Raw genomic sequence first — 25,602 nt, 5'->3', positions numbered from 1 at the left:
AGGGTGCGGAGCGGCTCGGCCTTAGTCTCTAATGACACTTCCTTGCACTTGATGCTCTTTCCTAATTCCTTCATTGCTGTCCTTTCGAGTTGCAGTCTTCTCTCGGTTTCTTGACTGCAGTCTCCATTTAAATTGATGACTGAAGCAAGGTAAACACACTCTTTAACGATTTCAATGTCTTCATTGTCTACACTAAAGTTGTGTAGTTCTTCCGGAGTCATGATTTTTGTCTTCTTGATGGTCAAATGCAGTCCTGCCACTGCAGCAGTATACGAAAGTTTAGAAAGGTACTTGCTCTGAGAAACAGGAGAGGAGATGTCCTAGAGAAACTATCACTGAACAGGATCTAGAGTTAGAGGGAAGAGCAGGGGTGCAAATGATAGAGGACATCAAAGGAAAAACAGTCAAGAACTAGCTTTAAAGAAGGCAAAATATATAAAAATCTAATGAGTATAAACAACTCTCTATGAATCTGAAAGTAAAATGATACAGCGAATTCACAAACAACACAGCTTCAAACACGCCACTTTATTAGTCAGGTGTTCAATGTTTAGTTTTGAGTTCTGGAAGCTCATTTCACCCTATCAGAAGCTGAGAGGATAAAGAGGTGGGCTCTGTAGACCACCTGGACCCAAACTGAAACTTTCTAGAATGATAACCCCCAGTCTTGGGAGTTACATACAAGATATCGAGGAATAAAGGAGTAATTACTTTTCTTTAAAAAAGAAAAAAAGGTTTCTCTGGGAGAAAGTGGCCTTAAAACGGCATCCAGTAGGTTGCAATCTATCACTAAGACCGATGTCAGAAGAACTTTATAAAAGGCTTGAACGGAATTCATGTTCACACTGTGAATGAGAATACCTTCATTAAGTTATTCCACTAAGTTTGAACCATTGAAAACATTGAAAAAAAAGATTAGTTTTTCTTTTAACAAAATTAACAAATTCCCAAGTAGACAACTGTGTTAATTATCTAAAATTGCTTCTTGATTTTATATTTCCTGTTCAAAACAAACTATTCTGGAAGAACAAGCTATTTTCCAAAATCATCTCAGATTTTAAAAATCTCATTTAGAATCAATAAGTTTATATTACAGAAAATTATTACAATGCCATAATGCAATATTTAATTCTCTTAAAATGGTGGAAGAATTCAATTTATTTTTTACAGCCCAGACAAGGGCTATTTTTTCAGATTCATTTTAGATGATTTAGTAGTCAGAATGGTTAACACAAAATAACACTCACATGCTCTCTATCTCCTTTCGTTTCCAAGAATTACTTTTCCCACATTAATCATAAAAAGGTAAAATTCTGACTTATTATGTTACAGGACCTTTATTCATGGTCAGTCTTCTTTCTTGATGTCAAACCTAGGAAAATTTCTCAACAGCCCTGTAATTTCCTTCAGTGGCATTTAAAAACCCTCTCCCTTCAGGTCTCATTGCTCCCCCTGGCCTTCTCCATCACATCAAGACTTCTCGTCCTTCTGACATCAATCACTTCTCCCTCTATCTTTCTCTTTTTCCCACCTCTGCTTCTTCTAGTTTCACTGGCATAGATCACTTTACTTACTGCTTTTCTTTCCTTTAATTAAGATGCTGTGTTGGAGACAGACGAGTTTCAAATCCTAACCTTTTTCTTTTCTTGTAATATCACTTAACTTGACACTAAAATTCTACGCCCCAACTCGGCTCTTGGTGCCTGATCCACCCATGCTTTAAGCCTCTTCTAAGGCAAACCAGGAGGCTCCACTACCTGATCGACTAAGGAACAATCCCCCCAGAGAAGGTTCATTTCTCCCATGAAACCATCGCAGATTTATCAGAGGGCAGCTGCTAACTAAACTCTACCTGAGCTTGACATTTTCTTAACCAAAACCTCCTCTCCAACTATGTGCTTATATTTATTACTCCAAAAACACCAATCCCTTCAACATAACAATGAAAATGTTGTCCAAGGATGTTTAGGGAACTCACATTTCTGCTAGACTATCTGTGATCCACTGTCTTCATCAGTTTTTACCTCCCATAATAAAATCATTGGATAATGATGAGCTTAGCGCTTCCTCAAATTAGGTACTCAAAAATCCATCTTGGAGGGGCTGGCCTGGTGGCGTAGTGGTTAAGTTTGCCTGCTCCGCTTCGGCAGCCCAGGGTTTGTGGGTTCGGATCCCAGGCGCGGACCTACATACCACTTATCAAGCCATGCTCTAGCAGGTGTCCCACATAAAGTAGAGGAAGATGGGCACGGATGTTAGCCCAGGGCCAATCTTCCTCAGCAAAAAGAGGAGGATTGGCAACAGATGTTAGCGCAGGGCTAATCTTCCTCGCCAAACAAAAAAAGAAAAAAAAAATCCATCTTGATTCCACTTTTGCCTTTTCTTTAATATCAGTTCCAAAATATTTTCCATGAAGTAATTACAGCTTATTATTAACCTTTTACAAATACCCATATCAATGAATATCATCCCACAGATATCACTTGTGTAGCTAAAATAGCTTGACTAAAATTTTACCTGGAAAAGTTCTAAAAAAATTTAACTGGAAATCATTCTTTAGTGGGAAAAATCCATGGTTTGTGCTACTGATTTTTTGAGCACACTTAAGAAAAATGTTAAATTTATTAATCTATCAATCACTTATTATGTGCAGATCCTATGCTAGGCTATTTCCAATTATTTGAATATTTGGCACCTGCTTTTGTTATTAATTCAGCAAATATATATTAAGCACCTATTCGCACAAAGCCAACTACATTCCCCAATTCTACATAAGAGGTGTTTAATTTAGTTAATTTATTTAAATATTTACTGAATGCCAAAAAAGATGGGAGGTACCAAGGATATATTGAAGACCATTCACTTTCCTCATAGACCTTACAGTTTGCAGGAAGAAACTAATATTAATTATGAAATCACACAAATGTAAATTTTTTAAAACTTGTAAAAATCACATAATATAAAACTTACCATCTTAACCATTTTTAAGCGTACACAGTCATGTGCTGCACAACATCATTTTGGTCAACAGTGGACCACGTGTACGACAGGAGTCCCATAAGATGGGTACCATACAGCCTAGGTGTGTGTAGGCTATACCATCTACGTTTGTGTAAGCACACTCTATGATGTTCACACAACCACAAAATTGCCTAATGACGCATTTCTCAGAATATATCCGGTCGTTAAGCGATGCATGACTATAGTTCAGTAGTGTTAACTATATTTCACATTGTTGTGCAATGGATCGCTAAAACTTTTTCATCTTGCAAAACTGAAACTCTGTACCCATTAAACACTAACTCTTCATTTCCCCCTCCCACTAACCCCTGGAAACCAGCATTCCACTTTCCATCTATGAATTTGACTCCTCTAGGTACCTCAAACAAGTAGAATCATACAGTATTTGTCTTTTTGTGACTGGCTTATTTCACTTAGCATAATGCCCTCAAGATTCATGCATATTGCAGCATGTGACAGGATTTCTTTCTTTTTTAAGGCTGCATAATATTCCGTTGAATGTATATACCACATTTTGTTTATCCCTTCAGCTGTCAATGGACATTTAGGTTGTTTCTACCTCTTGGTTATTGTGAAAACTGCTGCTATGAACAAGGATGTGCAAATATCTCTTCGAGATCCTGCTCTCAATTCTTTTAGGTCTATACTTGGAAGTAGAATTACTGGATTATATGGTAGTACCACTTTTAAGTTTTTGAGGAATCTCCACACCATTTTCCATAGTGACACATCATTTTACATTCCCACCAATAGTGCCTAAGGATTCCATTTTTCCACCTTTTCGTCAAAACCTGTTATTTTCTGTTTTTGCTTTTTTTTTTTTTAGTGACCATCCTAAAGGGTGTAAGGTATTATCTCCTACACAAATGTAAATTTTTAATTGTGGTACGTGCAACAAAGGAGAGGTAAACTGTGTTAAGAGTAGGAGGAGGAGGGATAAAGGAAAGACACCTTTAGGAAGTAACCATTCATCTGAGGTCTGAAAACTATGTAAGCCTTAGCTATGTAGAAGGTGGAGACCAGGGCATTCAGGAAGTGAGCAGAGTAGGTGTAAACGCACTGTGCAAGCATGAGCAGGGCACGTGGGGAAGTGAGAGAAGACCAGTGTGGGTCAGTGAGGACTGAGGGAGAGTAAGACAGGAACAGGGGTCAGGGCTTCCCAGGGCCTAACGGGCCAGGTAAATGACCTGGACTTTATCCTGAGGGCCAGGGAAGCCAGGGGAACAACTACATCAGATTTGGTTGCAGTAGAGCAATGGATCCAGACACACTGGATGCTAAGAAACTAGTCACGAGGCTCCTGCAATGGTCCAGGCAAGAAATGACGTAGCACCAACTAACCGGACAGGACCAGAACTGGATGGAAGGAGACATGTGTAAAAGATGTCTAGGAGGTAAAAATGACAGGGCTTGGATTCAGCACAATGATGGGGGAAGGGGCCTGAAACTCTAGAAGGAAAAAAGGACCAAGGGTTCATACAATCTTAGAAATTAAACAATAATCCTACTTAGAAATTACCATTTATTGAACAAATTAACCATTTGTTAGGAATAGATGTAATTTATTCTCAGTGGCCTAAGTTATTATTGTTCAGCTGGTTGCAGCATGACATAAACGTGACCAAAGTCCTGGGTCCTGACCTCTTCCCTCCCACATGCAGCAGGAAATGGTTGGGGTAATAGCCAACACTTTGGAAAAACTTCTTGAAGTCAGATCCACACTTTATAAATCTTGGTTTATAAATTCTGCTTAAAGCAATTAATAAGCTGAGATTAACAGCTCAGTTGCCCCCAGATTTTATTTTTCAGGGAAAGCCTTGAGTAAGAGCCAAGACCCTTTTAATTGCAAATGACTGAAATCAAAGTTGAGTAGTCCACCCTCTGCGTGCAGGCGGGGACCTGGAGGACCACACTCCTCCCAGGTCCCAATCTTATCTGAGGCTGGGTTTCCCACCTCTTACTCTTGCTGGCACTAAATTTAGCTTTGGAGAGTGAATCTGTGCCTCTAAATCTCTGTTAGTCAAGAGCTGTGCTGGCCAATCCAGAGCCACTGGCCAGAGGTGGTTACTGAGCGCTGGAATTAGGTCTAGTCTGACTTGGAATGTACTTTAAGTCTAACACACACTGGATTTCAAAGATTTAGTGCAAAAACAATATAAATTCGCTCATTAATAATTTCTTTTAATGTTGATTACATGAAGTGATAATACTTTTAAAATGTTGGGCTAACTATAGTAATAAAAGTAATTTAACCTGTTTCTTTTTACTTTTTTAATGGGGCCACTAGAAAATGTAAATTATACATGTGTCTCCCACTATATTTCTATTGGACAGTGCTGCTCAGGACCATTTGACTCTAAGCCACTATTAATTGCTGGCTGCTGAGAAAGAGGCCTCTCTTAGAAAAGCTTCTATCTCCTTCCATCTCTGTTTCAAACAATCAGTTCTACCCAAGGCTGTCTTTTTCTTGGGTGTGGGGTGGGGGGACATACCGAAGGCTACAAAGAGTAGGCAAAGTCCCTTGGTACTCCACCTTGGAAGACTCAAAGCAGGAAAAGGTCACCAGCTGCTTTTCTACACCAAAATCATCGCCAATTTTCCAGACGGGCTAGGAAAGTTCTCTACATCTTAACTTGACCCAGCCAATTTTACTTTTTGCGTCTGTAACATTAATTTCTTCACTAATTAGGATTCTTTTCACAAGTAACATAAATCCAACTTGAATTGTCTTATGCAAAATACATATCAGTTTATATGCATCTAAAAGTTCAGAGATGGTCCTAGCTTCAGGCAGAGCTGGATCCAAGAGCACACTCAGAGTCGTCGTCTCTCAGTTCAACTTTCCTCTGTGCTCAGTTCATCCCCAGCCAGGCACTCTCTGCGTGGTGGCCCCTGGCAGCTCTAGGCTGACATCATCCCTACAGAATACACCCAGCAGCAAGAGAGCTTTCCCCTTCCCCTCTAGTTTCTATAAAAAATCCTTGGGTTGTCTCTAAGTGCCCTGGTGTGGGTCACCATGCCCATTTCTGTATCAACCACTGTGGTCCATGAGATGAAGATTCTCATTGACTAGTTCTGGGTGGCAGGTCCAGACCCAAAGGTGGAGCAGAAGGAGAACCAGCGTTGTTTTTTTTTTTTTGGTGAAGGAGATCAGCCCTGAGCTAACATCTGATGCTGATCCTCCTCTTTTTTGCTGAGGAAGACTGGCCCTGGGCTAACATCCGTGCCCATCTTCTTCTACTTTATATGGGACGCCGCCACAGCATGGCTTTGACAAGTGGTGTGGCGGTGCGCGCCCGGGATCCGAACTTGCAAACCCCGGGCCGCCGAAGCGGAGCGTGCACACTTAACCGCCTGTGCCACCGGGCCGGCCAGAACCAGCATTGTTTGGATGCATGTTCTGAAAGAGGGGAAGGGATTTAGGGGTTGTGACCAGAAAAAGGAGCAATGTAGGGCAGGCGATAGATGACAAGATGCCACTGCACTTGCCATGCAAAAGGCAACTTTGCTTGAGTGGGCGGGGCTTGCCTTCACAGCACACCTGCATATTTAAATACGTCCACCTTTCAGTGTCTACCCCTTACCAAAATCAGCTTGCAATAATTTAAAAAACAGAAAACCTGTGAATGAAAGTGCACTATAGGCAGAGACACAGGTAACTTACCCTTCTCTTTTCCTGTCTTTATGACAGCTGGTTAATCCAGGTTCAGGAACATACGATGTCCTCAATGGACTTGCTGATATATTACGATGCCGATGGCAACAACAGTAACTGAAAAGCTCGCCTACTGTAAGTCCCCTCATCATTTTGGTCTTCTTGGATACTGTCAACAATAGGTTTGCATCATCATTTATACAGAATAAGAAAACCTTGGCACAAGCTCCATAGCGTGCCGTGATTCTGTTTTCTCCCTTCTTAGTCTAATCTACCCTGGTTATCTCTTCCTGCACAAATCCTTTATCTGGCGGCCCTTCTCAGGCACTTCTCTACCTCTTAAATAGAACAAGCCTACAGAACAGCGATGTCTCTGGTGGGAGGACCACAGCGCCGGTCAGATGAGGCCACTTTCCTCTGCAGATCCTGGGAAAGGAAAGCCCTGCACTGGGGTCTCAACTCCTGCGCCCGTGCACACACTGCCACATATTTGGAGAAAGGAAAAGTTCAAAACCACATCAAACGCACTCTGTGACCACTGAGCATAAATATTACAAACAAAATCAGCATGTAATGTGTACTTTAATTTGCCGACAGATATTTAAAAAATTAACATCAGAATGAATGGCAAACGCCAACACCACAACAAAACCTTTAACCGAAGAGAAAAACAACTCACAATCAAAGCCGCCTGGCCTCTAATTAGCACACAGCATCCTTGAAACAAGAGGCCAAAATAAAATAAACTGCCCAAACAGAGAGAACCGTGCAGGGGGCAGGGAGAGCTTAGGGCTTTCCACAACGTACTTAAAAAACGACTATTGTTTGAAACCTGCCTTATTGGTGTTCAGGTGCAGAAGACTGCTGCTCAAAGTATGTGTATGCCTCCTAACTCCACATATAGATTTTAAAAATTCTATTACGCTGCAGGGTAAGTCATATGCAATTTAATAAAAGCAATTTCATATACAATTTAATAAAAGCACAATTTTAAGGAGAACTGACTCACATTTATTTGACAGCTGGTTTGCACCAAGCGTCGCTCTAGGTGCTTCCACAGTGACAAGTGTGGGGTTCATGTCCTGGAGTCTAGCCGACTTGGGAAGTTCTAGCTCCCCCCGTCCCTAGACAAAGGTGCTGGTTCGTTCTTTCTAAGTCTCTGTTTCCTCATATGGCTGTAGATTATCAGATGAGCTTAATTCATTATGTATGTAATTGCATATGTAGCACATATTTATATGAATGTATATTTTGTCTGAGACATAGTAATTTCTCAACATCGACTAATATTATTTACATGCCTCATTTTCTTTAATGTTCCTATTAACTCCAAAGATAGATATTGTCCACTTCAGATACCTGATGAAACTGAGGCTCAGAAATAAAACAATTATGGATATAATGAACAATAGACTTAACTTCATAAGTTTCTTAGGTATTAGGTCAATTTAGTTCAAATCCCACTTTCGCTGGTAGGATTTGCTCTGAATAGGAAAGAAGCTTGGATTCAGGCCACTGATTCTGCTGACCCTGCCGGCCTGGCAGAGATGCAAGAAGGAAAAAGTGGATGCTGGTCCCACAACTGCCTGTAGAAAAAACCTAAAATCACTTTAAGGAGCTAACAGATTTTTAAAAATATACTTTCTCTCTTATTGGGTCATCATGAAAGGAAAAACAAAACAACTTGGCATGACACTGAAGTCGGGTACTTGAGGGGTACTGTAGATATTAAACCAATTTGTTGTTTTTCCTGTTTAACTTGAGGGGTGACTCAGGGGTCTTGAGGATTTGTGAGCTTGTTTTGCAAGAGAAAGAGAATGCCTTCGGGGAGGCTGCCATCACTGAATGGCCGGCCCTCAGCAGCCATTGGAGTACACAAGTCAGATTGCCCAGGGGCTTATTGGGAATGACCCCTTTGTTTCCCTGAAGCCCCTCCTGCCAAGCCCCTTAGCTCTGTAAAAGCCCCCTGCTTTCTGTTCTTGGGGGGGCGGATTTGAGCGAACCCAGGCTCCCATCTACTCGCTTTGGCCAATTTGAATAAATCTTTCTCCATCTCCAAGCACTGATGTCTCAGTGTTCGGCTTCCTGTGCATCGGGCACAAGAACTTGAGATTTAGAGGTTTGGTATCAAAATGTATTGACAACAAAAGTCATTTTCTGATAGAACTGTTATTGGATGCCTGAATTTTCTGATTTTAGAGCCCAAATATTTATAGGCCTGTGAGAACCCATCTAGATATCCCTGATCAACTGAATGTTTCTGATTTTTCTTTTCATTATCAATGAGGAATTTTTTTGTTATAATTTTAATCTTTTCCAGTTCTAGAGATTGCTTCTCACAGGGATTAGTGTGGGTGGCCTTCAAGGAAGGCAAACACAGAGGAATGGGGGCGTCCCTGGAAGGGTGACAACAGATACACGAGGAACCAGGAAGTCTGTGCCCTCTCAATTTTGTTCAGATTGTTATTTTTTCAGATAACAATGTCATCCAGAAACATGGCATGTTCCTTCCTGTAAGTCAATCTTATTATTATATAAAATGTACAAGTTTAAAAGCCAAAACGTAAATTGAACTTCAACAAATAACTTGGCCAAGTTTAATACACAAGAAAACTGTACGAAGAAGATGCCAGAAAGTTATTTCAAACCAAGAGGCAAGTCTCTACTGATGGGACTTCCTACTTTATGAGGTTGACCACTTCTTACACTAGCTGGGCACAGGCTTCTGAAATATGCTATTAGAAGAAAACAGGACCTACTCTATTTAATACTGATGTATTAAAGATAATTCCAATAAGCTTACAATATTCATATTAGGTGTTTCTGGTATGTTATTACCTAAAACACTAATAATTGCAACACTAAAGTAATTCTTTACCAAATCTTTAAAAAAATCTACAAGCACCTAACTTCAAGTAGAGTATAATAAGCGATATTAAAGCCTTAAGCCTGTTTTTAAAAATCTCCTGTTTCCCTGGTTGACCATAGACTTGTGAATAGAAAAGGAACATCCCAACATATTCATGAGGGTGAAGAGCGTTTCCTAGGCACCTGATACTCACAAAGGACAGGCAGCCTGAGCCCGAGCCGCTCCCCTGGAGAATCCACATGGGGCGGGGGCTTCAAGGCTGGCTTCATTTGGTGTCTTGACAATTGCATAAGAGACTTTCCTTGTTTGTCTTTCTAGTCCATCTTTCATAGCAGCAGTAGGATTTTAGATGTGCTTCCCTCCTTGGGTTGAACAATTCTAGGCATCACAGTAGCAACTACATCATGCACAAGAGAAGGCCATCTCTTTGATGGATTTCTTTCAGGAGCAAACACGCTTCTATCTCAGAAACACCCAGCGAATGTCTCCTGGTGTCTCCTTCAGGGTTTCTAAACCACTCACCACAGCACGAGGGTTGGGATCAAGCTCTCCCCTGGAGTTAGGGGTGGAAATGCCTCTCCTAAGGTGCTGGGCCTCTTGCACAAGGCACCGTATGTGGATGCAAACTGGGCCCTGTTAGGAAAGGGTGAAGGAGCACAGATGCTGGGGACAACCAGGCATGTCCCCACACCATGGACGTTAACCTGAGGACAAGTCCTCTTCTGGCCTTCAGGCAGGCCCTGTCCTACAGAGACGGTCTGCAACTGCAACTGAGCAAAGATGGCGATCGACATGACCACTACCCCTGCTTCTCAGCTTACCTCCTAGAGCACATGCAACTTGGAAACAAAACCCCTCTTTTTACATTTTATGTGGAAAATACCTGGGCCTGAGATCTTACTAGGCTGCGAAGTCCAGGAGAAGGAAATTACTTAGGGAAGATGAGTAATTAACCACTTTGATTCAATGATGGCAAAACGGCAACCATTCCTCCTTCTGTTTACTTTCAGTCCATTGGGATTTGCATTGTGTATACACAAGTGTGTATATAAAACTCAAAAGTAAACCCATTCCTGTGTTGAGGATAAAAAAAACCCTGTCATCTGCCAGAAGCTGGCTGGAGCCTGGACTTGGCACAGCAGACAGAGTTAGCAGTCTGTAGGCTTTGAAGTGAAAGCTTTTTTCCCTCTTTTACTAGCAATGAAAAGAACCTTAAAGGAAAAGCACCAAAGTTGGTGAGGAGTATTTTTCCATGGTGAGCGATGTAATGTCCTTCGGGATAAGCCTCTATTTAGAAAGCTAGATGCCTTCAAGCAGTCCCTGGCACTACCTGCTGTGTCTTACACAACCACGCACAAGAGAAATAAATCAGTTGTGACTATTTTAAATATACCATCTTCTCCTTTGATACCCAGCACTGGCTTAAATGTTGTAATGGAGTCATATTTCAGGTGTTTTAGAACTGTGGTTCAAGCTTTCAAGGGAGGAATAGCCTGGAGATTTATTAAAATTCAGAGGGTGGGACTCCACATCCAGAGGTTCAGATTCAGAGTGTGTGTGTGTGTGTGTGTGTATTTCAAGTATGTATTTTGGGGGGGGGGGGCTGTCATCTTAATAAGCAACCCAGAAAAGATGCAGATGCAGGTGGTCAACAGACCTCACTGAGAAATATCACATCCAGAACCTATAAAATGTTCACATTCTTTGGCCAAAAGAATTGGGAGTTTGTCACAATATCCCTATTTATAAAAGTTCAAAAATAATTGATCAGTCAGGAAAAAGAAGAGCAGGTATGTTTTACACTTCCGATAAGTTATCTTATTATATCTGCATCACATTCCCCTGAGACAAAGCTGGTTGGGGGAGGTCTCTTGACCTTTAAACAGAGGTCAAATAAGATGGCGTCCCCTCAGATAGCCTCAAAGCAAAAAGCCTTGAGAAATACATGGAGAAAATACAAGCACCTTTCCTGATCCAGTTTCAGACAAGTTTTCCTCATCTCTCTAATTCAAAGCTCTACGTGAGCAGACAACTTTCGGCTAAAGGAAGTTTGTCATTTTCCACCTTTAAGCACTGTCTCTGGGGACCCGTTATGGAGAAGACTATAATCCATGGTTATGCTACTGGGAGAAAGAAAAACATGGTGCCCTGCGGAAAAACATCATCACATATTTTCCCTAGTTGAAGACTTTGGCATTAACCAGAATAGACACTGAGTTTTTAATTCACTTTAGATCTAAACTTGGGCCTAGAAAAATGGGAAAACAGGGTGCCCCTTAAATTCCCACAGATGTTGCATATTTTCAGGAGAGGAAGTATAGACATGACTGCTTTGATTGCAGAAACTTCCACTGGGACTTCCTGGCTCATTGTCGGGTTGGGCTTCAGGTACCACATCATGAGGTGCTTTAGGGAAGATAAAGCCTCTTTGACAGTGGAAAATAACTCTAATTCCATAGCCCTTCCTTTCCTTTGCCCTCAAGGAAAAATCTGCCTTCTCTCTCGTGAGAAAAACTCCCAATATAACGCACAAAACAAAGAAATATTTAATCAAATTAGTTTAGGAAACCCCCACAGAAACAATGCATCTTTTCAACAGTTTAAGATCTGATGAATAGACAGAACATTCCATGTGTTGAGCCTGTCTCCGGCTCCTGGGTGAGAAATACTATTTGCCATTTAGACACTAGTTTAATGCTAGAGCTCAAAAGAACCATGTTCATTTGCCAGAAACCTATTGCTTCATGAACTACAAAAAATGGTTTCTAAAAATCACTAGAAACATTCTTAAAATAATAATAAAGCATTTTTTTTCCCAGAGTGCCCCCACTCCTGAGCACTCACCAACTGTCTTAGTCAGCTCAGGCTGCTATAACAAAATACCAGAGACTGGGTAGCTATCAACAACAGAAGTTTATTTCTCAGTTCTGGAGGCTGGATGCCTGAGATCAGAGGCCAGCAAGGTTGGGTTCTGGTGAGGCCCTCTTCCGGCTTGCAGACGTCTACCTTCTCGTTGTGTCCTCACATGGCAGAACACAGTTTCATGTCACAGGATTTCTGAGCGGGTAATCGCTGTCTATGTTTAAAGAGCTGTTTTTTATCTCTAGTCTTTCTCTGGGTGGGGAGCTCTTAGTGGGGACAGGGTGTCAGAAAACAATGTCAGAGCCAACTCTCATACTCTTTCACCTAGTGTTTGACGCCCAACAGTTTACTCCTTCTTTGAGAAGTGGTAGAGAAGTATTAAAAAAAAAAGCAAACAAACATTTTTTAACACTTTTGAACAATCATTTGGGTGGAGAGTGGCTAAAACTAGACTGAAGTCTCAGAAAGGCTTTGTACTGCCTCCAGAGGAATTACATGCAGTCATAAAGAAAGATGGGAACTGGACTCAGATAGTCAGTAACAGGAGTTGGCTCCTTTGGGGACTATTGAAAATTTGCCCAAGCCATGCCCATCCTTTTGATTCTAGGTTGGTGTTATGGACTGAAGGTTTGTGTCCCCCTCAAATTCCTATATTGAAGCCCTAACCCCCAATATGATGGTATTTGGAGGTAGGGCCTTTGGGAGGTGATTAGGTCATTAGTGATTAGTACCATTCATGAACTTCTTATAATATAAGAAGAGACCAGAGAGCCAGCTCACACTACATTCATCGTCTCAGTCAATGTCTAATGAAAACTTCAGTCTCAGCCAGCTATGTTCGATTTCAAAACAACATCATTTGCCTCACGGAAACCAAGCAACCAACAAAAAAGTTAAAATGAGATGGTTTAAGTAAAAAATAAAAAGGTTTTATACCAAAGTGAAATAATACTATGAAGTGATTTACTATTACAATTTGCTTGCTTTTGGATGGTAGGAATAACTCATTAAATTTCTTTGAAAAGTCCCCAACTATGGAAATTTCACCCTTACGCGGAGCCTTCGAATCATACAGACCAGCATGCGACTCGGAGAGTGAAAATGTGGCATGTTAGTGATGCATGGCAAACGTGGTCCCTCAGCACTTTGAAAGTCAACCTCTTGATGGGAGTGAGAGTCGGCAACCAGCCTAACTTGTGCACATCTTAACTGGAGTTAGTGATACAAATGTATACAGAGGCAGCTCACTAGGGCATCTCTTCATTGAGGGCAGTGGGAGGAGCTTTCAAAGGAATAGGCTTTGTTGGCCAGTCACACAACTGATCCCATCCAGGCAGCTGTCATTCTCGTCTAATTTAGGAAACTGTCTACAGCACTCAGCTGCCATCCTTTTTATTGTCCTGAACTGTAAATCACCCCAAAGGAACTATTCATCAGACCATATCCACCCTTAACCAGAAGGTAGAGAACACGAAGCAGATATTCTAGGCACCAACGCCTTACCAAGTGATCCTTGTAGTGAATACTTTTCCTGCTTTGTTTTTGGGGGAAGAATCATGTTGCTTTAAAATATAACCGATTTCTTTTAATGTACAAAGTATCCTTGTTGGGAAATGCTTATTTTGCTACACAATACTCTTCATGGTTCTTACAATTTCCTCTACCACCTGGATTTGGCAAAGAACTGAAGAGTGTGCTATGTGTTTGTCCTTGTTCTTTACAGAAAGCAAAGATGCATTAGGGGACCCACAAGCCTAGTCGTGTAGGACATGTCTGTCCCCTGCAGCACCAACACTCACAGGAGGTCCCAGACACCCTGGGGTATGTCAGCTCACTGTTCACCAAGTAAGCTGTTCACCAAAAAGGCAAGCAATGCCATCCTGGATTATCTCATGTGAAATAGCTGCTGGAACACATCTAGACTTGGGTAGACCCAGGAATTTTGGTTCATTTCTGCAGAGTAAGTGAGGCAAAGATGGAAGCCAGATGTGCCATGTACAGGCCTGCCCCTAAAATACGTATTCCTGGGCCAGGAACTCCAGTAGAAGCCCCCAACCCACAGTCCTTCTCTTTCCATGCTTGGTTCTGTCCTACAGCACAAGTGTCCTCATGCAAATGTGGGTGGATATACTGGTGTAAACATCCAATGGACCCCGTGCACACCCCTTGCAAATAGCTGCCCCTTGGGTCCAGGGGTGCGCAGACTGTTCTGGATCTGGGGAGAGGACCAGGCAGGTTGGGGAAGTGGGCTTTTGGCTGTCTGGGAAGGAAACTCAGGGTCTTAGGAACCCAGGGAATGGACTAGAAGTAGGGGTGCTGGCTTTGTGCACCAGGGGCTTATCCTGTGAAGAGAAACATACCCAGCCAGGGAGGGCCTATGCAGAGGCCTCTAAAGCACAGGGCCTGAGCCGGCCCCTTGTCGTGGTCTGAGGGCAGTGCTGGCTGTGGTCTGTGGGATGGGCCTGGAGGGCCTGGGTCTAAACAGCTTTGTTTCTAAATTGAGGCGGTTTGGACCACAGGATTACCAAGCTCCTCTCCAGACTCAATACTGTGGGATTCTAAGATCTAGTTTGTCATTATTGATGGCTCAATCTCAAACACTGGACAAAGATAATACAAAAGAAAATATTAAAAAAATTCAAATTAGTATAAAAGTCTTCAATCTCAGCCTCTCTAGTTCAAGAGATGAACAATGAGATATTCTGGTTAATTAATGATCTGGTTAATAGAGTTGGTAGATTTATCTTTCACAGGTGACTAATTATCAACTAATCAGAGTATAATATACACTTAACATCAAAAGTATAATCATCATACTCACTGGATTATGAATAATTCAAAACATCTCCAGTTTTCCAAGGGCCATGGCCTATACATATCAGAACTGGGTGTAATTAACACATAATTCATTATGGAAATGTCAACATGCAGGGTAAGTCAGAGGATTTAAGTCAACAGTTTTCACAATAGTTAAAATTTCAAATGCCATTTCTATGAACTGGACAACCTCTTCTGGGTGCTTTGATTTGATTGTTTTGCTCCTAGGAAGCAGCAATACCAACCTCTCCTGAAGTTCATCATTGTCATGAGACACGGGAAGCCCCCACACAGAAGAGCATCATTGTTCTGAGACAATGGAAAGTCCACTCACAATTATTAGCACTGACCTGTCCTTTCATATCTGGAGCAATGGGAATGGTGGGCCAGATGGTTGAGTAGATGCCAAAAAACACCAACCAGATCAGCATGCTTCCCCAGACTGCCAGATGACTGAACTGCAGAAGAAAACACACACTCAGACAGGGCTTCTCTGCTGGCATCCACGGGAGATCCACCTGAACGCCACCTGCTGCAGAATCCTTGTGTCCAAGCTACCTTTCTTTATGGAAAGATTTCGACAACTCACCAGTTATTGGAGAGTTCAATCTTTCTAATTTTCTTGTCTCTGAATGTTTAACAATGAATTCAAGTAACTAGTGGCCCTGAACTACTCTGCAGATGAAAGTGCTTTTGCTGCTACAGCTGACTTTCCTCTAGATCCATCCCACAGTTTTGGCAGGCTCTCTCGGTTCCTCACCAATGTTTGCTCCAATTTGGAGCAGTATAAAACAAGGTCCCATTAATCTAGTAAGAGAGCACTGAACAGATAAAATGAATAAGACATTTTTATTTATCATTTGGAGACTTCGATTGTTCTTTTTCATTTTCCAAAGAACTTTAAAAAAAATCTGGAATCTGTTAGCTCAGAGCTGGTCTTCCTCAGCAAAAAGAGGAAGATTGGCATGGATGTTAGCTCAGTGCTGATCTTCCTCACCAAAAAAAAAAAAAATCTGGAATGGATATTACGTCTTAACAACACGCTTTAATAAAGTATCTACTGAGTTGTGAATTTTTTCTCCTTTGTCCTCTTAATACGATGATCCTTGCCTTCTTCCTTTCTTCTACACTTCATAATCTCATCCATCAGCAAGTTCTGTTAGCTTTAAAAAAAATACGTCCAGAATCTGAGCCCTTCTCACTACCTCCTCCTCAAACATCCAGGTTAAGCCACCATCATCTCTCACCTAGATCAATTGCCCTTGTCTCTTAACAAATTCCCAGCTTTCACATTAAACTCCCACCCCTCCCCCATTTTCTCAGCACAGAATTCTGAGCCTATTTAAACAGCATTCACAGACAAACATGAAACATTGGTTATAATTCCCAAACATTGGAAATAACCAAAATGTTTAAAGTTGGGGATATCAATAAAACTTAATACTTAAACATGAACAATAATTTTGTAGAAGTATATTTTAACGTGTGGAAAATCTTCATGATATATGTTTAAGTGAAAAAAGATTACAAAACTATATGTTCTGTAATGCATTGTGTTATTAAAAAATACACACATAGAACAAAGTTTGGAAGATTATACAGCAAAGTGCTAATAGTAACTATCTCTTGGTGGTAAAATTATTGAGATTAAATTCTCCTTTTTGTCCTTCTGTATTTTCTGTGTGTGTGTATTTTTTCTTTTATAGTGTGCATAACCGTCTGAAAGGAGATGACTGTTAGTGGCTTAGACTGTATTAATTGTTAAGGAAATGAATCATCAGGAAACTTTGGATTGCAAATTTTCCCTGATACAGATGAAACCACAATTTTTACATGCAAAATTTAAAATAAGATAGCTAGATATTGCATATTGTTACCCCAAGGCTTAAAAAGATATCAAACCATAAAAAATACCTATACCAGGCAGAGAAACAATTCTAGAGAAAACTTACTTTAGTCCAAGCTGTAGTCTCCAAACCAGCTTTCAGGCAAACAGTCACAACAACATACTGTGAAAAGAAAGGAATTTGGGAAAACATATTATCCTCAGTGAGTTATTTTTACTTTCCAGGAAAAATCCCAAGTCTCCCCTCCAGAGGCACTTCCTCCAAGACCGCTGTGCATTAAAAGTGCCGTCTTGGTAGCTAATTCTCTGGGAGTTAGTTTTAGGGACTGTACAGGCAGGTTTACTTCAAGAAAAGTTCATTTTAGTGACTGTCTTCTCACAAATAATCGTTACTTTTGCCCTTTTCTTAGCTTGGAGGATTTGGGAAAAATCACCTTCCTCAGAACTGTGTTTTCACAGGCAGATGTGAAATGGTCATTTGAAGAATGAGGAAATCTGTCAATCACTTGTCCAGAAATCTTGACTCTGCATAATCTTCTCTAAAAAAATGAGGTAAGCATTTCACAACCATTCTGAGCTTTAAGAAATCTACAATATACAGTTTGAAGATCTGAAACAAATAGTAATGAGGAAGGTCTTACATAAAGGGTTTCCAGAGGCAGAACCCACACATGTGCCATTTAAGAATCATTCAAGAAACAGAGAGATAAACTTACTGTGTAAACAATATTTCCAACAAATAAGTAGTCTGTGGCATGACCATTGGCCAACACAGTATCTGAAAGACAAAGAAGTTACTATTAACTTCTGGAGCTGAGCACTGCAATCTATTTTATCCAGAATGTAAAAATAGAACTTGAGACACATTTACCAAAATGTAAGGGAATTTTGAAAATTGTGTCATCTGTGATTCTAATGCCTCCTCTTTCTAATTCTGAATCTTTTCCATCTAACATTTTCTCCAAATGAAGCAAACGAAAAAAATTAGGTTTCTCACAAACCAAACAACCAAACATTTGATCCGTACTGAAATTTGCATTTTTATAAAGATTAAAATCTCCCTTTGTTGGGTTTAAAAAAAAGGAATAGAATAAAAACATATTAATCTATCTTTATTAATGCCAGTATTAGACCTTTTCCAAGTGCTCATTTACTATTCATCTTTAATTTTTGCTAAATTGAAATTACAGGCCAATAAAAGAAGATGACTACATGAACACAAAATCAAATTCATAATTATTGAACTCAGAATTTTGGAGGCTATTCACTACTCATGTACTGACATGCTACTACATGCACTTCTGGAGTCTATAAATTGGGGGAATGCAGACAATCCAATGAGAGACGTCTAGAAAATACAACTAGGATTTTGAAGTTTAATTTTCATGTCTTTTCCACTTTTTTCTTTTCAAGGATGACTATTACAACACATATAACAATCACTAAGGCAGCACTCTAATAGAATTGTCTAATTCACGTCAGCCAGCTTGCTGTAAAAAGTGTGGTTTTCATCCGGAGGAGTCAAAGCCCATTTTAAGATCAGGATGGTTTCTTTGGATGACACTGCCAATATCCTTTTATTCTCTTTTATACTCAAATTCAGATCTGTGGCCTATAGGCTGAGTATATAGGGATTTTTGCATTCAAATTTCCAACTCAATAGCTGCTATGCACCATATTTGGGCTCACCAATTTGCCCACCTGCTTGTTGAAGAATCCAACTCTTATTAAAGAAGCAAGATCTGTTTTCTAAAACAACATACTGATCAAGTAGCATCATAGGCACAATGTGGAGATCGCGGGGCCTGGATCCAGCTCCAGGGCATGCCCTTTCTCCTGATCCTAGATAGCTAAATAAGGATAAGGAAAGAGGAACCGCAAAGTGACATCACGGGCTGCATTGGGTACCGACCTAAACTGAGGGATTCCTCTATCCCAGGAGAGCAGAGAGAGATATGGCCACTGACTTAAAAAGTAATGACCTCAGAGCCTAGGGGAGAGGTGGTGAAGAGAGACTCAAAGATTAGACAGGACTTCATTAAAAGGGAAAGAAGAGAAAAAGTTCAAAAAGTAAGAGAGAGGCTAAACTAACCTCAAGAAAGCAACACATTGATGTATTAGCAAATAGCTCTTCAAAACTGTAGGGGTTCACTTTTCAGTAACTGGCCCTTGTTTTAATTATTGTTTTAATAATAAATGCGACACTTTTAAAGAAAAGCCTCAATCATGAAACACTTGAGATTAAACAGGAGACCATTTCTTTGATTCTAATATAGATTATAGCCTTGAAAGGGGTAACATTATTCTGTCATTTACTCAACAAATATTTATTTAAAGTCTACTTCATGCCACGTACTATTATGGGAGCCAGGGAGACAAGGTCCCTGTCTTCATGGAGCTCACGTTACAGCGGGGGAGGCAGAACATAAACACACAAACAAAGAGATATACAATAAAATGTCAAGAGTAGTAAGTACGATGAAGAAATATAAGACAGGGTAACGGAACAGAGAGTGACAGGGGCTGCTGTTTTAGATAGAGAGTTCAGATGAAGTCTTTTTGAGGAGGTAACATTTGAGCAGATCTGAATAGTGTGAGGGAGTGAGTTAAATGATTATCTAGAGGGAGAGCATTCCAGGCAGAGAAGAGAAACTGCCAATATAAACAGCATTGATAAGCTCAGAGACCATCACAAAGACCGTTTTGGCTGGAGACAGTGGGAGAGGGCTCAGACAGAGGGGCAAATTAACATAGGCCATGGTGAGGAGTTTGTATTTCTTTGTTAGTTGTGCTAGAAAACCACTGGAGGATTCTGAGCAGAGAGTGAAATGGTATGAGTTATGATCTTAAGGGAATAGCACAGCTTTTACAGGAGAATAAATCTTGAATGACCAAGAATGGAATAATAACAAATGCAATGCCAATTTGGAAACATGTCCAGGAGGGTGATACTGGTGGTGTGTAGAGCTGTGTGCAATATATGGTAGTCACTAGCTGCTGTAGTTGTTTACATTTAAATTAATTAAAATAAAATAAGAAATTCAGTTCTTGCCAGGGCCTGGGGAGGAGGGGGAGAATGAGGAGTTATTGCTTAATGTGTACAGAGTTTCAGTTTAGGGTGATGAAAAAATTTTGGAATAGATAATGGTGACGGCTGTACAACATTCTGAATGTAATTAACGCCTCTGAATTGTACACTTAAAATGGATCACAGAACTAAAACTACAAAACTCTTACGATAAAACATAGGAGTAAATCTTCATGGACTTAGATTTGGCAATAGTTTCTTAGATATGACACCAAAAGCATAGTGATGAAAGAAAAAAATAGATAAATTAGATTTCATCAAAATTAGAAACTTTTGTGCTTCAAAGGACACTATCAAGAAAGTGAAAAGACAACCTGCAGAATGGAGAAAATATTTTCAAATATTTATCTGATAAGGAATGTGTATTCAGATATATAAAGAACTCTTACAACTCAACAATAAAAAGACAACTCAGTTTAAAAATAGGCAAAGGATGTGAATAGATATTTTTCAAAAGGAGATATACAAATGGCCAATGAGTGCATGAAGAGATGTTCAACATCATTAGCCATCAAGGAAATACAAAATCAAAACCACAATGAGATATCATTTAGCTACTCGAGTGGCTAGAATAAAAAAGATCGATAATAATAAGAGGTGGCAAGGATGTGGTGAAATTATAACCCTCCTATACTGCTGGTGGGAAAGCACAATGGTGCAGTCACTTTGGAAAACTGTCAGGCAGTTCTTCAAAAGGTTATGCATAGTTACCATATGACCCAGCTATTCCATTACTAGGTACATACCTAAGAGAAATAAAAACATATGAATGAAACACACAAAAACTTGTACATGAATGTTCACAGCAGCATTATTCACAATGGCCAAACGTCCATCAACAGGTGAATGGATAAAATGTAGTATATCCATACAATCGAAGATTATTGAGTCATAAAGAGGAATGAAGTACTGATATATGCTTCAACATGGATGAACCTTGGAAATCTTATGCTAAGTGAAAGAAGCCAGTCACAAAAGGCTATTTATTGTATGATCCTACTTGTATGAGTGTTCAGAAAAGGCAAATCTATAGAGACAGAAAGTAGATAAGTGGTTGCCAGGAGCTGGTGACGTTTTGGGGAAATGAGGAGTGACTGCTAGTACGTATGGGGTTTCTTTTAGGGACAACGAAAATGATCAAACATTGATTAAGGTCATAGTCGCACAAGTATGTGAATATATTAAAAACCACGGAATTGTACACTAAAGTGTGAATTGTATGGCATGTAAATTATATATCAATAAAGCTGTTATTTAAAAAAAATTCAGTTCCTTAGTCACACTTAGCCACATTTCAAATGCTTAATAGCCACATGTGATTAGTGACTACTGTATTGACAGCACAGATAGAGAACATCTCCATCATCATAGAAAGCTCTATTGGACATTCCATTCCAGGCCAGAGTAGCTATGTTGGAGGTGGAAAGAGGTGATAGAAACTGGCACATATTTTGAAGGTAGAGATGACAGGATTTGTTTATGATTTGGATGTGGGGTGGAAAAGAATGTGAGGAATCCAGGGTGATTTTACAGTTTTTGGCCTGAGTAATCAGGTAAACAGTGGTATCATTTGCTCGAGATGGAGAACATTGGTTCTGGTCATATTACTACAGGATTAGTGCTGAAAAGAGTAGCACATGAAAACTTGGTACCAAGTGATCAATATTTTAAATTCACAATAGGAAGAAGAGATAAAGCATGATGCTACTCAGAAGAGAAACAAAAGGATAGTTAGAAATACGAGCTGGAGAGAAGGATTTGGGTTAGTGGAAAAAATCCCAGTACTGAGGTTTACAAGAGCTTGTTCCTGCCCTGCTCTCCTGTTCCAGTTCTGCCATTATTTTGTTTTTTAAAATTTTAGGTTCTGAGTCTCAGTTTCCACATCTATAAAATGGGGGTTTCACATCAGATGCAGAGGATGGTGATTGAATTATCACTAAGGTTCCTTTCAGATAGAAAATTCTAACATTCTAAGGTTCATATTCTTAGCTGCTGAATCAGCCCCAGGCATTTAAAGGTAGAAACTTGAGATTTTCAGATCTTCCTCCTGTTCCATTTAGCCGAGGATGTATTTCCTAGTCTCAGTCTCACCCTGCATGTTCATGAATGGAGAAGAGGCATTTTAACTGAGAAGAGCAGTGACCTGAGTGCCCTGAAGGCCATTCAGCCCTAACAGCGTCTAGGGATCAGAGGGAAGAGTTGGAAGGGGTAGGAGACTAAGTTGAAAATCAAAGTTTACAATTATGATTGGACCACTTTTTAAAATTCCTTTTCATACTAATATTTCAAATGTTGGTTTATTCATGTACTAAAAGAAATTAAATATACAAGCCATGTGTTTAATATGGAGCATTCAGAATGTGTTTCATATTTTATGGATATACACAAAATAAACACAAAACTGTTAGACATCATAGGAAATTCTACACTGAAAATAGATAACATATGTTTCTATACAATGGGCACTATTGTAACCATGTTACATACATTAGTATACTTACTAACATATGTAATTCTCTGATACATACACTAATATATGTAATATTCCTTTAGTACTCTAATGATGACATGAAATAGTATTATTATCTGCATATTTCAGATGAGGAAACTGGGGCAGAAAGAGAAGTTAAATCACATGCAAAATGTCACACAGTTAGTAAGAAACTGTAAACTTTGTAAATAAGAGTTTGTTTTCATTAATTGAGTTAGAAAAATGGACCCCAAGGAATAAAAGAAGACAACTTCAAGGTTCTCTTGAAGTAGATTAAGAAACACTCCTTTGAAATACCAACACCTAATGGGAAGGAACTTTCTAGGAGAGAACTAAGGTGGACAGAAAATTAGATTCATATAACAGAAATTCTGTACCATAGAAGGAAATATATGCAAAAAGTACACAGACATGGGGGGCAGCAGGAACCCCTTGAGACCTGACCTTTTATTATGAGTTATGGTGTGCATTTCATTAGCCCAGAGTTTCTCAACCTCGGCACTACTGCCATTTTTCCAGATAATTCTTCATTGCGGGGGACTGTCCTGTGCATTGTGGAATGTCTGGCAGCATCCCCAGCCTCTACCCACTAGAGGCCAGTAGTACCCACCCCTGGATGTGACAACCAAATATTTCTCCAGACATTGCCAAATGTCCCCTGGGCGCAAAACCACCCAGACTGAGAACCACAGCACCAGAGGAAAGAAAAAAGAGGATCTAGAAGAAGCACAGAGAATACAGCTTGAAGTAAGAGTGTCTCCTTTATGAAGGGAACCCCGTTCTCTCTAGTCAGGCTACGGAGAAGAGCATGTAGTGGGACCTAACTGTTCACATGACCAGCACAGAGAACCAGTGGGAGGCTTTAGCACAAAGTGGTGCAATTCACAATGCCTGATGGCCTTTAAAGGGGGCAAACTCTCTGATTACCTATGGGACTGAGAGCTCACTCATGAAGAAAGCACGTCCACGGAGATCCTTAAGACTAGGAACACTTCGCTGGCCATGTGGCATGGACAGAAGAAATAGATAGGGAACCTAAAGGACATTTCCAACTGCAGCTTCTAGAGTTTTATAATGCATTAATTTCTAAGTTGTCATGATAGTAAAATACTACTGACATTACATAAAATGTTTACACTTGAGGTAATTTGAATAGACTTAAAGTAACTTTTTGTGAAGACAGGATACCTAACGTTTCAGTTCGTCATTTTGGAAGGGTAACTCAACATTGCATTTTAGTTTTCTGCATAGGAAAGAGTATCTCCTGCCCCAGTCAAAACTAATACCATCTGGAAACAATTTATTCCTTGGAGGAGAAGCTCCCAAACCAACTTGAGATTCTGGAACAAGCCAAGAGCTTCTGAAAAGATAGCATCCTCTAAACAAGTCACAAGTCACCCCCCTGCACACCCTGTCGGGGAAATTCCCATGGAATAGGTTTCCTCTTACAGGTTATATTTCAACTGTTTTAGAGGCAAATGCCTGTGGGCATCATTCCTTGTTAAAACTTGCCAGTAACATACCCCTGAAGAACAGATCAGAAGTCCTAAGAAATCATTGGTGGGTGAACGCACTAATAAGTTACAGCTTGCTGATAATCAAGGCTGGAAAAGCCCATTTCAACTGTCTAGTTTATTCTTGAAGCATGTTGCTGACAAATTATTTCTTTCCACTTTGCATAATCTTAACAGTACTGTTATGATTCCACCACTCCACTCAGGAAAACATCTTTCCTGTAGTATGGCTGTTTTGTATTTCAGCCAGATATTTAAAATCTCAGGTGATTTTTTTTGATAGGGGAAAAATAACCCCCAAACCAAGGTGAGTAGTTAGATTCCCCAAGCCAACCTTCAGAACGTTATTTAAATACCATCTGTGTATACAATTAAGAACATTACTTCAGACAAAGCAGCATGGGGTGGTACAGATGGATATTTGGGAGGAAGGGGGCACTGAGGAGAGAAAGGACAATTCAGGCAAAAAAGGAGATCAGTCTGCATAGAGGCGCGGAGGTGGACTCCTGCCCTGTCGGATGGAACGGTGAGCTGCATGAGGTGGGGGTGGGGCCACGGTGGTTTGTGCCAGACAGGTGAGGTCAGCAGGGGCCAAACCAAGCAAGGCTCTAGAAAGGTCCCTATAAAAGAGCTCCATCAAAAGTGCATGTGGAGAGATGTGCTCTCACCAAAGCTTTGTTTTCCCATCTTAGCCAGCACAACACTGAGCACCTCCTAACAGAAACCCATCATTAGCACACAGAGGCTTAACAGAGCAAGGGGAGAGGTAAGAAGGATTAAGCTGCCTATTGCATCAGAACAGCCGGCATTTAATTGAACAATCTGAGATCAATTAGCCTTTTTCAAACCAAGATCAGATTCATCCAGATGAGAGCTGAAACGAGAGAAGAGGGCGGTACCTGTCCCAAAAGTCCAGGGGAGGATTTCCACACAGTAAAGAACCTGAAAGAGTAGGAAAAATTTCCCATCTGCTTTGATAAAACAGAGTCACATTTAGAATGATCCAACTGTGGCTACACGTGATGTAAACCCTAATATAATGGTGTGCTTACTATATACATCAAAAGTGCTACAAAATGACAGAGCTAGAAACACTGTCCTGGATAGCCAGTGCGTTCTCTTAGAGGCCAGTATAATGCTATGGCTTCAGAATCCACTGATCCACAGTAGCAGGTGAGCCTGTTCTTCCAGACTTACATTATTTGCAAAATCTAGTTGGATTCAGGGACCAACATAATGTAGGATTAGCCAAATGAGCTTTAGAAATACAGTCACTAAAACCGACTATTGTGAACAACTGAGACAAAACCAAATGGGCCCTCCACATTAGTAGTGACAGCCCAAAAATGTTGTATGCAAAAACCTCTTCGAAAATATTTGTGAGAAAGCCCACAATTTGTAAGAAAAGTATGTCTCATTTTCTGAACAGACAGATTGAT

The 25,602-nt window shown here is 40.3% G+C and overlaps 1 protein-coding gene across 1 annotated transcript in view; it reads right to left on the bottom strand.

Moving 5' to 3' along the window:
- ATP8A2 (ATPase phospholipid transporting 8A2) overlaps positions 1-25,602 on the bottom strand; it is a 508,363-nt gene that overhangs the window by 122,225 nt on the left and 360,536 nt on the right. Inside the window, exons 30-32 of the mRNA XM_058547869.1 lie at positions 17,787-17,848; positions 17,177-17,233; positions 15,575-15,682 (exon numbers count right to left, since the gene is read on the bottom strand). Coding sequence (XP_058403852.1) covers positions 15,575-15,682; positions 17,177-17,233; positions 17,787-17,848 — 227 coding nt within the window. The remainder of the gene's footprint in view (positions 1-15,574; positions 15,683-17,176; positions 17,234-17,786; positions 17,849-25,602) is intronic.

This window comes from Diceros bicornis, chromosome 9 (genome assembly GCF_020826845.1).
Source record: "Diceros bicornis minor isolate mBicDic1 chromosome 9, mDicBic1.mat.cur, whole genome shotgun sequence".
Taxonomy (NCBI): domain Eukaryota; kingdom Metazoa; phylum Chordata; class Mammalia; order Perissodactyla; family Rhinocerotidae; genus Diceros; species Diceros bicornis.
The sequence above is the reverse complement of the archived record's forward strand: the minus strand, read 5'-3'. Positions and strand labels throughout refer to the sequence as shown.